This window comes from Humulus lupulus, chromosome 5 (genome assembly GCF_963169125.1).
Source record: "Humulus lupulus chromosome 5, drHumLupu1.1, whole genome shotgun sequence".
NCBI classification, from domain to species: Eukaryota; Viridiplantae; Streptophyta; class Magnoliopsida; order Rosales; family Cannabaceae; genus Humulus; species Humulus lupulus.
Genome location: NC_084797.1, coordinates 142,351,068 through 142,368,541, shown reverse-complemented (window position 1 = coordinate 142,368,541; position 17,474 = coordinate 142,351,068). Strand labels below are relative to the sequence as shown.

The window sequence follows — 17,474 nt, the reverse complement described above, 5'->3', positions numbered from 1 at the left end:
TTTCATGTTGCTTTATAGTAGTTGATGTTGCTTTTGTAGGACGTCTTTGTATTTGCAGTGTTTCAGGATCAATTTTCCATTATCTTCAAAGTTGGTATCGATTTCATTATTTGAGATGTGCATAAATTAAAGTTTTTTAGAATGTCAACATTGTCATTTTCACGTTTATATAAATTTAAGTGACAACAATGTTAGGACAACAAGCGAACAACTGAACAACAACATAATTTTAAAATACCTTCCTTGTTCTTAATATACTGCCTAGATTTTTCAATTCAATGTTTTCCCTTCTAGATCTGCAAAATCAACGAGAAACACAACTACACTATAAGGAGAAATACCCGAATCAAACAAAGAGCAACCAAATTTGATGAATAAATTAAACTAACCACACACTAATCAACCTCATAATTTTTTTTAATGATTTTACTTCGAAATGTTTGGGTAACTCTAGATCAACGATTTTTCTGTTCACGTAAATAACTCTTCTGTGGATCTTCTCTCGCTGGCGTTAATGGAGGTCTTCTATTGATCTTCTCTCGCTGCCATTCATGGAGATCTCCCCTCGTTGCTTGCTTCCATGGCCTATTAATGAAGAAAACTACTCGCCGACATTCATGGAGTTCTCTCCTTGTCGGGTTTGCGGTGGCTGTTTATGAAAGCTAAAGCTTGCCGACGCCGTGGGTCGCTTGAGAAGGTGGGGTTCTTGCCGCTTGCGAAGAAGAGAGCAATAGTAGTATTTTTGAAAAAAAAATTGTGACGTACAAAAGTTGTTTTTGCCGGGTAAGAGTAAAAATGTTGTTTTTTTAATGATATTTTGTTATTTTAGAAAAAATCCATTTTTTTTAATAAACTGGAACAATGACAATTGGTTACTTTGATGTTTTTTTCAAAGTAAAAAAGGAATCACTTTTAGATTTATAAAATAACCAAGTAACCAATTACTTGGGACCTATTTCAAAAAAAAAAAACCAATTACTTGGTTCATTGAGTGCTAGGAAAATGGGTGACCATAACTTTCCACACAATAATATGATATTTTTCTTTATAAAAAGCAATTGGTTATTTTTGGAAAAATCTCATTTTCTGTGTTATACGTGACCAGTTCAAGGGAAAAGTTGACAACTACCCATTTTTAGGAGTAGTTAACTAAAATTAGACACTAAATATATTTAGTTGAATTTTACCTATTATTATCATGAGATTTCCCAAATTACTTTTATTTGAGTACATGATTCTAAGTGTTGTTGTAATTTGTATTATATGTGTCATATTATAGTTAAATTAGAAATACATTCTAATTGTAGTGTGTTTAAGGAGAAAAAAAAACATGTAATTGAAGGAGTATAATGGGTATATTAATTGAAAATTTGGGTACTAAAATAAGAGTTAAAAATAATGAGTAAAAATTAAAATGGATACGGGATCTAATTTCGAGACATGTTCAAAGAGTCCAAGTACACCCCCAACAATGGATCCATCAAGCCCAATAAATAAAAATTTTTTGCTCAAGACGAGCCCAATAAGTATAATTGAAGTGAAAGTAAGCCACTGCTCCATCGACGCTGCTAAATCTAAAGACGACTTACATACGAAAGCAGAGGAACTGAAACGAGCTTCCTTGGCAGCCATGGAAGATTACCCAGAAGAAATGCGGAGTCCACCGGTGAGTCTGGTCGCGGTCGCTGGATGCCCTGACCTTCACCAAACCATATCCACACACCTCCACTCTCTTCAGCCCCCAATCAACTCTCTTGCATTGCCGGACCTTTCCAAGATCTCTCTTCTCATAGCCCCCAAGCCCAAAGATGACCAATCCTTCAATCCTGATTCCGCCGTCTCGTCTGGGATTTTGAAGCGAGATTGGCTGCTGAAGCATCGCACTAAGATTCCTGCCGTCGTTGCTGCTCTCTTCTCCTCTGATTGCGTTTCTGGCGATCCTGCTCAGTGGCTTCAGCTTTGCTCCGATCTTGATAATCTCAAGTATGGTTTCTTTCACCTAATTCGCCGTTACTTCTGAAAGAGAAGTGCTTACGAGCTTTCTGTGTTTGTTTCAGAACGGTGATTCGTGCGCGGAACATTAGATTGGTACTTGTGGTTGTTCATTCTCATTCAAAAGGTAGGTAGATGTAGTTTCATGTATTCTCTTGTATTTTTCGTTTTTGTGTTTGTATATTTGTACACATTTTGTATATGCTTGGGAAAGAGGAGACTTTGATGAAATGGGAATTGTATTTGATACAGATGACATAACTGAAGATCGAATGCTCGCTCTACGGAAGCGAGCTGAAATCGATTCGAAGTACTTTGTTACCTTTTCACAAAATGATGAAACTGAATTGAAACAATCTCTTCAGAGGTATGCATTTTTCATGTTATGCAAATTTATATATATATATATTTATATGAATTTTCTTATTTAGGGGCATATCTAAGGGGCATTTTCTATTTTCAGCCCACCCAACTTTTTTTTTTATCATCACTTACATTATAGTTAAACATGTATCCGGTCAATTCCGAATAATTTAATGTGCCGAAATTAGATTTCAAAAAGTCAAGTCGTAAGTGTGCTTGATTTTTTTTATGGGCGTAGAAAATAAACTATATAACCTTTCAAGGATGATTATTATAACTATCATGTATTTAGTCATATAAAAAAAATTGGATTATGATTTCTTCAAGTGCTGAAAATAGAAAATGCACCTATGATAGGGGCAAAAGTGATACACTACCTAAGAAGCTCGTATATGTATATATATGTGTGTATATACTTATCCTCTTTAGAAAAATAAGGAAAAGAAAGAAAGAGAATAGATTTTATTGGTTTGAATTGTATATTGGTGCAGATTGGGCAGCATATTTGGAGAACTAGCAAACATATATTATAGAGACGAAGGGCGAAGGATTAAAACGCGAATTGAGAAGAAAAGTTGTAGTTCAATTGAGTTCCAAGTTCGCTATTGTTTCAAGGCAAGCCTCTTTGACTTGGATCTTGGTCAAAATTGTGGTAACAGTTTAGAATCTATGAATCATATATTTTAGTGAATTACTTATTATTTCTTTTTTTAGTTTGTGTTGTTGACTGTCCTGATTCTTAAAAATCATGTTTTTTCTTTGACTCAATGTATAGAACTATCTGAAAAGGATTATGGCCAATTTTCCTTGATTTGTTTGCACTAGTAACATCTGATGCAAACAGCAGTATAGTTTTGTTGGTGCAAACGCTCTTACTTCGCTTGCTCATTAAAAGATTTAAACACTGATGAGATGCGAGACTGCTTTCTTCATTAATGATTCTTGGAATGTGAAAAACTGCATTTTTTATTCTTTATTATTAGTCAAAACATTGACTCAAAACTAAGACACTGCAATCTTGGTCGTTTGATAATTGTGTAACCTTTATGGCAGTATTGGAATTGTAATTTGGACATTTCCAGAATTAATTTGTCACTTCCTTCTTTTTGGTTCTAATTTTCAATCATACCTTGAAAATATAGGTTGCTGTGTATGCTGAATTTCGTAGGGATTGGGTTGAAGCTATTAGATTCTATGAGGATGCTTATCACACACTGCGAGAGGTATATCATGATTTCTTTACTTCCTTTTGACTCCTTCATCCTTAAGACTAGTCACAGACTGTTGATACTATCAGTGAGTAATTTTTTTGAGTTAAAAGATTTGTAGGGCTTTCTGTTTTTTGATTTTACAAAGGATTGAAGTCTTGTTTTGTGATTTTCTTTCTTCTTGGTTGGATTACTCGTTCACTCAGTAACTTATATTCTTTCTTTATTCATACAAGTTCCATTTCTTAAAAGCGTCTTTTTTTTCTTTCACTTTTGGGTTTTGGAAGTTAGCTTGCCAAGTTCCTAGCTAAAAAGATAACAGACCTTTTTGCTGAGAAGTTGTTCAGCAGTCTTGTTTTATCAGATTGTATAAGGCTATGTCAGCATCAGAAAATGTTCCACCAACCGTGACCTATAGGCGGTTGGAGAACTCTTCCATGTACTTGATTTAGTCTTGAAACAATTCTTATAAGATACTCGGCATTTTATCTGTGCAATTGAAGAGTCTCCAAACTCCAAACCCTTTAATTATGCTTGGCAAATGATTCTATCTTCAATGTGATTTCAAGAATAATGAAGTATTCGTGGGGGACTTACAGATTGCAATCCTTGTTAATCCCTGAATTGTTGTGAATCAACTACTATTTTCTGTGTGAAATTTCAAATATGTAGAAACTTAATCTTGTCAAAAATAATTCTATTTTTCATTTTTGATTATGTCAAATATTGTATGCAGATGATTGGAACATCGACTAGGTTACCGGCTATACAACGGCTAATTGAGATAAAAACTGTTGCAGAGCAAGTGCACTTCAAAATATCAACCTTGTTATTGCACGGTGGAAAGATTATAGAAGCCGTTACATGGTTTCGTCTGCACAATGCTTCATACAGAAAGCTCATAGGAGCACCAGAAGCTGTTTTTCTTCATTGGGAGTGGATGAGTAGACAATTCCTGGTATTTGCTGAATTGCTAGAGACAAGTTCAGGAGCCATTCAGAGCATCTCATCTCTCACTGCAGGCACCATAGAGAAATCTTTGACTGAGTGGGAATTACGTCCAGCTAACTATTATCAAGTAAGCGGTTCTCTTTACCTTGAACTTAAAGCTTTAATGGCACATTTACTAAACCATGAATAGAATGGGAATAAAATATAAAGGAATGGGAATCATGATCTGTATTATGTTATTTGCTTAAAATGAGTGAAAAGTGAATCGTAACCATTTATCTTATTTACAATCCAATTTGCCCTTATTATTAAATATAATATTAAAAGTGAATAAGAAAATTTTCATGATAGTAGATATTATGGGTGACATATTTTCTAAAGTTAATAATATTATAATTACAAATATTATTGTCTGAAGGCGAAAAACGTGTTTGGAATAAAAAAAATTGCAATGAAGATTAGAATGAAAATTGTGCATTTTTATAGACTTTGCAAAGAGAGACATAATGAAAGTAATAAATAAGAGGAAGGCAATAAAAGAAAAAGAATAAAAAAGTGATATTTTACGTTATATGAGATAACATAACTATTTTAAGGATAAAAATGTTTTTTAATTTTTAAATATTAAAATAAAATAAAACAAGAAAATAATCATAACGGGCAATGACATTCTTTAGGAAGGTGGGAGGAATTGCATTCCTTTCCTTTTCTTTTCTTCTTAATTTATATGGGTCCCCCAATAAAACAAGAAAATAATCAATACGGGTAATAGCATTCCTTAGGAAGGTGGGTGGTATTGCATTCCTTTCTTTTCTTCTTAATTTATGTGGGTCCCACCATATTTTTCCATTACTAATTTTTAATAAACATGTAAATGGGAATCAATACCATACTAATGATTCCCATTTACCTCTTGTAAAACACGCCAAAAAATGTAACATCAAGAGAGGAATGGCAAATCTGCCCCCTTGCATGCAACGTCTTTAGTATGTAAATCATTTATGAAAAAGTTTCATTTGTGCATTTATATATATATATATATATATAATCTTTTGAGAATTCTGGTACCTATTTTGAGGAACTTTTAAGTTTATACACATACATCATCATGCATAGCTCTGATGTCTTAACTGAGTATAGATGTATTGTCTAATAGAAATGTAGTGGATAAGTGGTGATCAGTTAACCTGTAACAGATGATGTTCTCACTTCTCATTTTAAAATGTGAATTTGGAGTGGCATGACTTCAGATCTCGTGCATTTTGTTTGGGAAAATCATTTAATGGCTAAGTATGTTATGCCCTTTCATGACATACTTTTTAGTTATTATTAACAAAAGATATACTCTGAAAGGTACTATAATTAAGCGAATAGTTAACCTAAACCCTTTTAAACCTTTTCAATAGATTATCCACAAAACATTTGATTATACAACTCAAATTAGTCTTGTTTTTTAAATACGAAACAAGATTACTTTTAATGAGTAAGGTGAATTACAGAAAATAATAAGCGATCATCTTAAATTACAACCATAGATTCCAATCTCAGAGTAGATTAGAGAAAGAAAAGACACGAAAACCCTTAGAACTAAAAATTTGCAAAACTACCCAAAATTTACTATATATATATTAATAACATATATTTAATTATGATTTTTTTTCTCCAAGCGATTTTGTCCATTGCTTAGTTTTTTTCTATCGCACTTTTTATGGGAAATGCTCGCCTTTGCACTTGTCCTCCCATTATTAATGTCTTGATTTTCTATTAAAAATAGAATAGTTATGGGCAGTTTTAATTTTACTAGATGGCTCCCACAGTCAGATTTAATTTGGTTGGTTATTATCCAGTTGCTGGAAAGTTTAGTTAATTAGAAATTCAGCTACTTGTTTTAGTTATTGATGTTTATGACATAGTTGAATGAAAACATTTCCCTGAAACAGTTGGCTGCTAAGTACTTGAAGGAGAAGAGATCTTATTTGGAAAGTGCTGTCTCATTGTCAGAAACTTTTAATGAGAGTGATAATAGTACTGACTCTGTGGTACCTTCACTATTCGTGGGTCAGTTTGCTCGATTAATTGAGCAAGGAAATGCATTTCTAATGCAACTGTAAGTCATGCTTTATTAATGTACACCCATCTTTCTCTTTAAATATTGCCTTTGATTTGGCATAGGTTTTCTATTAAAGGCTTGATATTCTTTTCTTCACTTTCAGACTCACCGATGATGAATATATTCACTATGCCATTTCTGAAGGAAAAAGGCTTCAAGATTCCGTTGAAATTATTGCTCTGCTTAAAAAATCGTATGAATCATTTAGTAATTTCAAAGTCCAGAGAATGGGCGCTCTTTGTGGATTCCAGATGGCAACAGAATACTATGTTGTGGGAGATTTTAGCAGTGCAAAACAACTTTTTGATGGTATTGCAAATCTATACAGACAAGAAGGATGGGTCTCCTTGTTGTGGGAAGTATTGGGTTATTTGCGAGAATGCTCTAGGAAACAAGGTCAGCTTAAGGATTTTATAGAGTACTCTCTTGAAATGGCTGCACTCCCTGTATTATCTGATACTGACGGTGTCCAGTATTCCAGAAAGGAATGTAATCCAGCTGGGCCTGCAAGTATTGAACAAAAGGAATTAATACACAAGGAAGTGTTTGGGGTTATTAGTAGAGAGTCGGGTTTGACTTCAATTGAAAGTGATGCTGATCTCAGAGTAACTGGAGTTAATCAACTTCATCTTGAGATTGATCTCGTCAGTCCCCTCAGAGTGGTTCTTCTTGCTTCAGTTGCTTTCCATGAACATATAATCAAGCCTGGTTCCTCCACTTTGATTACATTGTCACTTCTATCGCAACTACCTCTTACTGTTGAGGTTGACCAATTAGAAGTCCAGTTCAATCAGTCTGCTTGCAATTTCATTGTTGTGAATTCTCAAAGAACTCAGTTAGATTCAGCAAATGACTATCAGCAGAGTCAACGAGTAGAGACTGCTCCTTCTCTGTCACTTTCTTCAAACAGGTGGCTGCGTCTAACATATGACATCAAATCTGGTAAATCAATTATTATCTCTTGTTCTTTCATATAGACAAGGATAACTGACATGTACTAATAGGACCTATCTACAATCTCTGTAGAACCCAGAAAACAGAATAGTAGAAACCAGAAAATAGAATAGCAAGCAATAAAACAGTAAACCAATAATGAATAATCTGAAGCTTTGTTGGATGAAAAATATGCTATGAGTCTCATACAAACAGAGAGGAAAATATCCCCATGATGCCTAGAATCATCTCAATTCTTGCATAACTAATTACTAGCTTCCTTTTCCCACTAATAGGCTACTCAGTACCCAATTTGCCCTTCTAACCAACTAACACAAAATGACCCAGTTACCCTTGACCTTTCTGACCCGACCCCCTCCTAGTATAGGTGAACCGGATACTAGGCTTATCAAGCCTAACATTACTCCCGCCCAAGTTGTGAACCTTGTCCTCAAGGTTGAATGCCGGAAACTGACGTCGTATAGCTTCAAATTTCTCCCACGTAGCTTCGAAATCTGGCAGATCCTTCCAGCGGATAAGCACTTCAACACATTGGTCTGGAGAGGCTGGGTTCTGTCGGATATTCAGCACTTCAGCAGGTTCTACAATAAGTTCCAGGTCTGAAGTTAAAGTGGATGGGAGCGTGGTGGAAGAATGAGCAGTCCCGACAGCAGCGCGGAGTTGCGAAACATGAAAAACCGGATGGATGGCTGACGAAGGAGGCAAGTCGAGGCGGTAAGCGACTTTTCCAATGCGTTTCAGAACTGCGAACGGGCCGTAATATCTTGCTGCCAGCTTCTCATTCTTTCTGGTAGCCAATGATTTCTGTCGGTAGGGCCGCAATTTCACAAATACTTTGTCTCCCACAGCGAACTCCACCATTCGCCGCGACCCGTCCGCTCTTTCTTTTATTTTCTGTTGTGCTCGCAGCAGGTGCATTTTCAAGTCATCCAAGAATGCATCGCGCTCTTCCAGTAACTGGTCAACAGCCATCACATGAGTGGTACCTGCTGCGTACCGAATCAACGGTGGGGGGTCACGCCCGTATAAGACCTTGAATGGAGTGCAACCCAAGGAGGAGTGAAAAGTGGTGTTGTACCAATACTCAGCCCACGCTAACCATTTAGCCCAAGCTTTTGGACGGTTCGAAGCGAAACAACGAAGATAGGTCTCTAGGTACCTATTCACAACCTCGGATTGGCCATCCGTTTGGGGGTGATAAGAAGTACTATGGCGAAGTTCCGTCCCTTGTAGTTTAAACAATTCTGACCAAAAATGGCTGAGAAAAATTCTGTCACGATCAGACACAATAGACAGCAGGATTCCATGCAACTTGACTACATGTGTAACAAACGCTTCAGCCACCATTTTAGCATTAAAGGGGTGCCGAAGGCCTATAAAGTGGCTGTATTTACTCAGCCTGTCCACCACCACGAATATAGTGTCTACACCTTCCGACTTAGGCAGCCCTTCTATAAAATCCATAGTCAACTCCTCCCAAACTTGTGCTGGCAGCGATAAAGGCTGCAATAAACCCCCTGGTGACATGGCTAAATATTTGTTTCGCTGGCAAATCTCACAAGAACGCACGAACTCCAAGATCCTAGCCTTCATTCCTACCCAATAAACATCTCCTTTTAGTCGTTGGTAAGTTCGCAGCTCCCCCGAATGGCCCCCTATGGGCGAACTGTGATACTCACGCAAAAGATGGGGTAACAAAGCTGAAGTGCTGGACAAAACTAAGCGGCCCTTGTACAGTATCCGTTGCTGGGATATTGAAAACCCAGCAATGACTTTTCCTTGCTCCAAATCTGCCTTAACCCGAGACAAAAAAGGGTCCGCTGCCACCTCACAATCAACTAGCTCCCAATCCAGCCATGTAGTAGATGTCAGTAAAGAACATTCCACATGACCGACCCGAGACAAAGCATCAGCCGCCCTATTTGTTTCCCCTGAGCGATATTGAATATCAAAATCAAATCCCAACAATTTGACTAACCACTTCTGATGTTCCGGAGTAACCAGCCGCTGTTCTAACAGAAATTTGAGACTTTTCTGGTCTGTTCGCACAATAAATCGTCGTCCTAGGAGGTAAGGTCGCCATTTGAGTACCGCTAGAACAATAGCCATGAGTTCTTTTTCATATATGGATTTCAGCCTCGCTTTGGGCTTCAATACCTGACTGAAATACGCTAGTGGCCGTCCCTCCTGCATCAAAACAGCTCCTACGCCAAACCCCGAAGCATCAGTTTCAACCACAAACGGCTTGGTAAAATCTGGAAGTGCTAAGACAGGTACTGTGGTCAGCGCTTTCTTCAGTGCTTCAAATGCAGCAGAAGCTTCTTCGGTCCAGCCATATTGGTCTTTTTTGAGTTGGTCAGTAAGAGGTCTAGCAATGGCCCCATAGTTCTTGACAAACTTCCTATAATACCCTGTGAGCCCAAGGAATCCCCGCAGCTCTTTAATTGTTTTGGGCAGCGGCCAATCCAGCATAGATTGGATCTTAGAAGGGTCCACCGCCACCCCCTTGCCTGAAATAATGTGACCCAAATACTCAACTTGCCGCTGTCCAAAACAGCACTTCTTGAAATTAGCAAAAAACTGGTGGTGAGACAATGTTTGCAACACGATTTCAAGATCTTTGACATGAGTTTCCTCATCCGGGCTATAAACGAGGATGTCGTCGAAAAAGACCAATACTCTTTTTCGAAGATGGGGCTGGAAAATGTCGTTCATCTGAGATTGAAAGGAGGCGGGGGCGTTGGTCAGTCCAAATGGCATCACTACAAACTCATAGTGGCCTTCATGAGTCCTAAAGGCCGTTTTATGGATATCTTCCGGCCGCACCCGAATTTGATGGTACCCCGAGCGCAAGTCAAGCTTCGAAAATACATGAGCCCCATGCAACTCGTCTATCAACTCATCAATAACTGGAATGGGGAATTTATCGGGTACCGTGGCTCTATTAAGGGCCCTATAATCCACACAAAACCTCCATCCGCCATCCTTTTTTCGAACCAAAAGAATAGGGCTCGAGTAGGGACTGTTACTTGGCTGGATCACCCCTGATTTCAGCATCTCTTGAACAATTTTCTCGACCTCATCCTTGATGCCATGTGGGTACCGATAGGGGCGAATACTCACTGGAGTGGTGCCGGGCTGAAGGACAATGGCGTGATCATGTCGTCTCGGCGGCGGTAGCGAAGTTGGTGTGTCAAAAACATGTTTGTACCGCTGTAAAAGTTGCTGTATCTCATCCGAATATGCTGCCAAGCCCGGAATAACTGAAGCGCAACCCAACTCGACCCAAACGCCTTGCCGCTCATGTTGGAGCAGCCGTACCATTTATTTCAACGAAATGCAAGTCTTGTGAAGCAGAGGGTCTCCATGTAAAACCACGGGCTGATCCTGGATTCGAAGTTTCATCGTATGGTTCCTCCAATGGTGAGTGGTTTCCCCTAAAGTTTGCAGCCATTGGACGCCCAAGATAACATCAGTACTGCCTAGTTGCAACGGTAGGAAATCTTCGATTATTTCCAGTCCTTGCAAATGTAACGGCACCGAGCGACATATGCCTTCCCCCTTCACTGCTTGACCACTGCCCAGTTGCACTCCATAAGCATCAGTCGTGGATAATGGCAATGCCAATTTCTGGGCTAATTCCGTGGTGATGAAATTGTGTGTCGCCCCGCTATCCACCAAAACCACCACTTCGTGGCCCAAGATAGAACCCAAAATCTTCATAGTTTTGGGGGACGTCAACCCGACCACTGCATTGAGAGAAACTTCCACCATGTGCGCCTCAGCCGCCTCCGTAGCTGCTGCAATGCCCAGAACCTCCCCAATCGGATCAGTGGCCGGTGCATCCACGGCCTCATCTTGAATAATCACCACCTGAACCTCCGCCTGCGAGCATTCGTGCCCTCGAGTCCAACGCCCGTCACATTTAAAGCAAACTCCCCTGCGTTTCTTCTCCTGGAGTTCGGTTTCAGACAGGCGGCGATACGCCGTGGACGTCGCCGGAGCCGCCGCTGGTTTAGGGCTAGAAGAGGAAGAAGATGATGGAGAGATGACAAAAGTGCCCTTACTGTGTTCAGGTAGGGAGAGGCTGGTCAAAGGTGGTCGTGGATGTGCCCTAATGGGCCCACTAGGCCCAGTCCGAAAGCTTTTAGTGAAAGCTTGATTGGCTTCAATTTGCTCAGCCAATTCCATCATGTGTAACAGCCCATTGGGCTCCAAAATTCTCAAAGGGGCCTGGATCTCTACTTTAAGGCCCTTCAAAAAAGCAGCCTGCAATGCAGCCTCCCCCATTGTCTCTACCGAAGCAGCAAGAGCTTCAAATCGTCGACGATATTCTTGAACCGAAGTGACCTGTTGGAGGACAAAGAACCGATCATAAACGGACCCCTCATGGGTGGGACGAAATCGCCGGAGGAGTAGAAGTTTCAACTCCTCCCACGTAGGAATGGGTCGCCACTGATTTTCCCAGCGAAACCAAGACAGAGCCGCTCCTTCAAGGCACAAGACCGCCGCTTCCAGTTGCTCGGCCGGAGACAATCGCTGTAAATTAAAGTAGCGCTCCGCACGATAAGTCCAATCATCTGGGTCATCTCCCGTATAAACTGGCAATTCGATCTTCCGAGCCCGAAATTCAGATCGTCTATCCCCACCATCCACCACACGGCCGGAGGAAGCGCCCCCGCCAGTCGCCACAGACCCCTCGCCGGAAAGACGACGCCCCGAACCAGGAATACCGTGAGACCCTTCGCGAAGAGAAGCAAGCTCATCTGCCACCCTGCCTTGGGCAGTAACCAAACGATCCAACACGTCCTTCAGAGAGCCCAGCTCCAACGCATGATCCTTAAGCAGCAATCCATGATCGTTGAGCTGGTTTTGGACACTGGATAAGGCCGATTCAACACCCACAACACGAGTCTCCATTCTCGTCGATACCGGCATACACCGAACGCCGGTCCTGGCTGCTGATACCAATTAATAGGACCTATCTACGATCTCTGTAGAACCCAGAAAACAGAATAGTAGAAACCAGAAAATAGAATAGCAAGCAATAAAACAGTAAACCAATAATGAATAATCTGAAGCTTTGTTGAATGAAAAATATGCTATGAGTCTCATACAAACAGAGAGGAAAATATCCCCATGATGCCTAGAATCATCTCAATTCTTGCATAACTAATTACTAGCTTCCTTTTCCCACTAATAGGCTACTCAGTACCCAATTTGCCCTTCTAACCAACTAACACAAAATGACCCAGTTACCCTTGACCCTTCTGACCCGACCCCCTCCTAGTATAGGTGAACCGGATACTAGGCTTATCAAGCCTAACATGTACTTGCTCTTCAAAGTTTTGTACACCTGCCCTTCCATATAAGATTATATTATTAGTTGCAGTTCGGATTAACAAATGTGTGTAAGTGATTTCTCTAGGAGGCTTAGTGTTTGCTAGAACCTAATCAAAGGGAATAAATATTAAAATGGTGTTGATTTCGTAAGCTAGTCACATCAGTTGGTCAAGTTATTTAAATAGCGTGCAATTTTAAGTTCATATGATTACATGACGTGTTTTTTTAACTTTAATTTCATAAATGGAAAGCTTACTAATTATATTTAGAAGTGTAGTAAGTTCTTTTTTTAAAAAAAAAACCAAAACTAACCCCTGCAATGGTTTTTAACTTTAACCAGTAGGTTGAAAAAACTAAATTAGTTGTATATAAGACTCAACTATTAGGTGAAAAGGTATGGTCAAATATGGAATTTAATATAGAAACAGCTATCAAGTCCTTAAATTAAAACGGTACTCAAGGGTAAACTTAGACCTTTGAAATGCTACTGAGTTTGTTTTCCTTGTGATTTGAAAATATCAGACCACTTGTTCCAGCAATTGGATTAGGTTGATATTAAGGATTTAGAAATTTTATTAGTGCTAGTAATTTACATTAGAAGGGGTTCTCTTCTTATTTTGAGATTTCGTCACTTTACCTTTAGCTATTTTGTCTTCTCTGCTTTCTCATTTTTCCCCTCATTTTACCGTTAGTAATTTGTGTTATTTCCATGTTCCCATTTTTTAATAATAAAGTGAGCTTGTTGACTGATTCCAGATCAAAGCGGAAAGCTTGAATGCATATCTGTTATTGCAAAAATGGGTCCCCACTTCACAATCTGTTGTAGAGCTGAGAGTCCTGCTTCAATGGGTGATTTGCCTCTTTGGAAGTTTGAAGAGCGTGTGGAAGCTTATCCAACCAAGGATCGTGCTCTGGCATTTACTGGACAGAAAGCAACCCAGGTTGAGGAACCAGACCCACAAGTTGATCTTAATTTAGGTGCTTCTGGCCCCGCATTTGTTGGAGAGAGCTTTGTGATACCTGTTACTGTGACCTCTAAGGGACATGCTGTTCATTCTGGTGAATTAAAGATCAATCTGGTGGATGTAAGGGGTGGTGGTTTGTTCAGTCCAAGGGAAACTGAACCTATCACTCTGGATAGTCATCACGTGCAACTTCTTGGCATATCCGGACCAGAAGGGGAAGATGAATCTAATCAGGGTGGTGAAAACATCAAGAAAATTCAAGAATCATTTGGTTTGGTTTCTGTTCCATTTCTAAATTGTGGAGACTCATGGTCTTGCAAATTGGAAATTAAGTGGCACAGACCCAAACCTGTTATGCTCTATGCATCCCTGGGTTATTCTCCTGATAGCAATGATTCAACTGCCCATAAAGTTAACATCCACAAGAGCTTACAGATTGAAGGAAAGACAGCAATCTTAATAAACCATCAATTTATGCTGCCATACAGGCATGACCCTTTGTTACCCTCAAGGATCAAGCCAGTTCCTGACTCTGATCAGCTGGTAACACTACCTCTAAATGAAACAAGTATACTTGTTGTTAGTGCTAAAAATTGCTCTGATGTACCATTGCAGTTGATATCCATTTCAGTTGATTCAGATGATGGCATTGGAAAGTTATGCTCTGTGCAAAACAGTGGTGACCACTTGGCCCCTGCGCCCCTTGTACCAGGAGAAGAGTTTAAGAAGGTTTTTAGTGTCATTCCAAAGATGAATATTAAAAAACTCATGTTAGGAAATGTACGTATCAAATGGACCAGATGTTCTGGGACTGAAGATCAACCTGTCTCAGCAGTATCTTTGGTTTTGACTGAACAAAGACTTCCTGATGCGACTCTCGAGTTGTCACCGTTAGTCGTGAGTTTGGAATGTCCTCCTTATGCTGTTCTGGGAGATCCCTTTACATACTATATTAAAGTGTGGAACCAAACACAGTTGCTTCAAGAACTCAAGTTGTCATTGGCTGACGCTCAAAGTTTTGTTTTGTCTGGGTCACACAATGACGCCATCTATGTTCTTCCGAAATCTGAGCAAATCATTGGTTACAAGCTTGTACCACTTGCCTCTGGCATGCAACAATTGCCTAGATTTACAGTAACTTCAGTCAGATACTCGTCTGCTTTTCAACCGTCAAGTGAAGAGTCTACTATTTTTGTGTTTCCTTCTAAGCCTCATTTCAACATGATTGATTGGGGAGACAGAGGGATAGAGTCACTGGCAGCTGAATGATTCATGCTCGTACTCTGGCATGTTGAGAAATATTGTAATTATGAAAAGGTGGTTTGAGTACAGGTTCAACATTCATGTTTGTGACTGAATCTGTGCACCATGTAGTTGAGGAAGTTGAAAAAAGAAGTTCCAAGTTCCTATGAAGGAAAGGAATGGGAGTATTGTATGTTTTGGTTAGATGGTGGTTTTGCATCTCTACCAGATAATTAGGTTCTTGATGGGACTGTTTGCTCCAATTTTTTTTTTTTAATATCTAACATATGTAAATGAAGGGAAAATGTCATAGGAGAAGAATCATCACATGCTGAATATTACTATTTTTTACAGCAACATCAGTAATAAGTATGTGGTGATGGATTGACTAGGACATTGTTTTATGGAGGAACAGACAGATTGTGGTGAGATATAACAGTGCAGCTATATGATTGATTGCAATTGTACTAACTAGAAGGACCAGGAGAGGCTTGGCTTAAGGCGATGACAGAACAGTAGAGAGGACTGTTCATCTTCTTCAAGGATTGACTATGGGGCTAGAGAGGGCTTTGCAGTGATTGATATTGTTTCATGTGTTGCGATAGCTAAGTCGAGATGAATGGTGTTGGAAACCATTGAAAAGTAGATCCTAGAGCTCTGGTACTGCAACTTCGTTTATATATTTTAATGTTCTGTTATATATAGATTTGAAACAGTAAAACAAAATGGTTGTATCTGATGGTAATGTATATTGTTTTGTTGTTATAATTATTGGTGACAACATGGTTGAAATTTATCATTTATGTATTATTCATTCTTCTGAAAACAGGAGACTCTAATCTACATTTCTTTTCATTTTTATGTTTTAGATGGAGTTTCTAACGTCCAACGAGATGTTAAAAAAAGAAAAAAAAAACAGGGGGCATTCTAATTCATTTTCTTCCAAGTGGAAAAAAGGGCAAATGTTTAGAACTCGTCGAGTGATCCAGGTGATTTACATAAAAGAACTTTCACTAAAGTATACAAAGCTGTATTAAAAAATTATTTTCAAATTAATTCAGCGCATCTAAAATATCATTGGATCACAATCTAATGATTAGTTTAGTTTTTTTCTTTTTCTTTTAATGTAAGTCCCACTGATTCATTCAAGAAAATTACGAGGACTGAGTCCATCAATAAGCCACAATGGCAAATCTTTTCCCAAAGGGCGAGCAAACACCAACCAGATTTATGGACCGATAGGCATACCCTCCTGTCGTAGTCTTTTAACGAATACCTTACTATCGTAGAAAGTAGGCAATGAAACACAAAAACAGGGGCACTTGCACCCACACCCCACACATAGGAATACATCATTAAAACAAACAAAAACTGAACATTTAGAAGAAAAAAAAAGGTACCAAAATTGGCTAATTTTTTTCAGCCTATATCTATCCATAAAATCAACGGCACCGAGAGGGCCAAGGCTCGTGAAGTATAGCACAAATCCGACACTGAAGACGAAGCCTCTCAACCCTCCCTCACCAGTCTTTGCCATACCCCTCAAGTAGGGAAATGTCGCCGCACTAGCCCAACGAAAAATGTCGTCATGCGCCAAGTGTCACAGGCTCACCTTTTCAGGCAGCGGAACGCCCATGCAGCACCTTGACTCCTCGCCAACACCTAGTTGACGTGACAACACCTCTCATCATGCCCCATTCGATATTGCCGAATAGCTCCCGTCACCGTCCAAGGACTCGCATACGTCCATGGTTCAATTCTCAAGGCACCATGCCTTCACCCATGTTGGTAGGCCCTTGAGACTAGTTGCCAGACTAGTAGCACACACTAGAGCTTTGTCCTTCTCAAGTATAGTTCACCCTCCAATGCCTATATGCTAACAAGTCCCACGAATCACTACCTGTGCCATCTCATGTCAAGACTCATGGCCATGGCACTCCATGACGTCTCTCGGGAGTTTGGGCCATGTTCCATGCAAGCGGCATACCAGAAAGCCAAGGGAACCGTACCCATAAATCTCTGGCAGCACACTTGAACGCAATAGCAAGGTGACCCGGTAATATCCATTAGTACTCCTACTCATAGAGATTTATGAGTCCCCTCGTGGTCCCATATGCCCGCCCTACTAGTCCTTTTAACTAGTAGTAACTCACTCAGCGCACCTGCGCTAGGGGGTGGTGGAGAGCTGACACCAGGTGTTCAAAGAGCCTTCTGAGCTTTTAGCCCTCTACCAGGAACATATATGATTTTTTCTTGGGAGACATATTTGGCTCTCAGCTTGCCAATTCTCTGAATCTCCCAAATCTGATCACACCATTGCGTCCACTGACCCTTCAATATGAGAAC

General features: G+C 39.7%; 1 protein-coding gene across 1 annotated transcript; it reads left to right on the top strand.

Annotated features, from left to right (window-relative positions):
- Positions 1 to 1,550: 1,550 nt before the first annotated feature.
- On the top strand, positions 1,551 to 15,924 carry LOC133777707 (uncharacterized). Its single transcript, XM_062217417.1, has 9 exons — positions 1,551 to 1,983; positions 2,058 to 2,119; positions 2,245 to 2,359; positions 2,847 to 2,970; positions 3,498 to 3,578; positions 4,300 to 4,641; positions 6,455 to 6,621; positions 6,728 to 7,566; positions 13,678 to 15,924. The coding sequence occupies exons 1-9, from the start codon at positions 1,631 to 1,633 to the stop codon at positions 15,153 to 15,155; spliced, it is 3,561 nt and encodes a 1,186-aa protein (XP_062073401.1). The 5' UTR covers positions 1,551 to 1,630; the 3' UTR covers positions 15,156 to 15,924.
- The last annotated feature ends 1,550 nt before the right edge of the window (positions 15,925 to 17,474 follow it).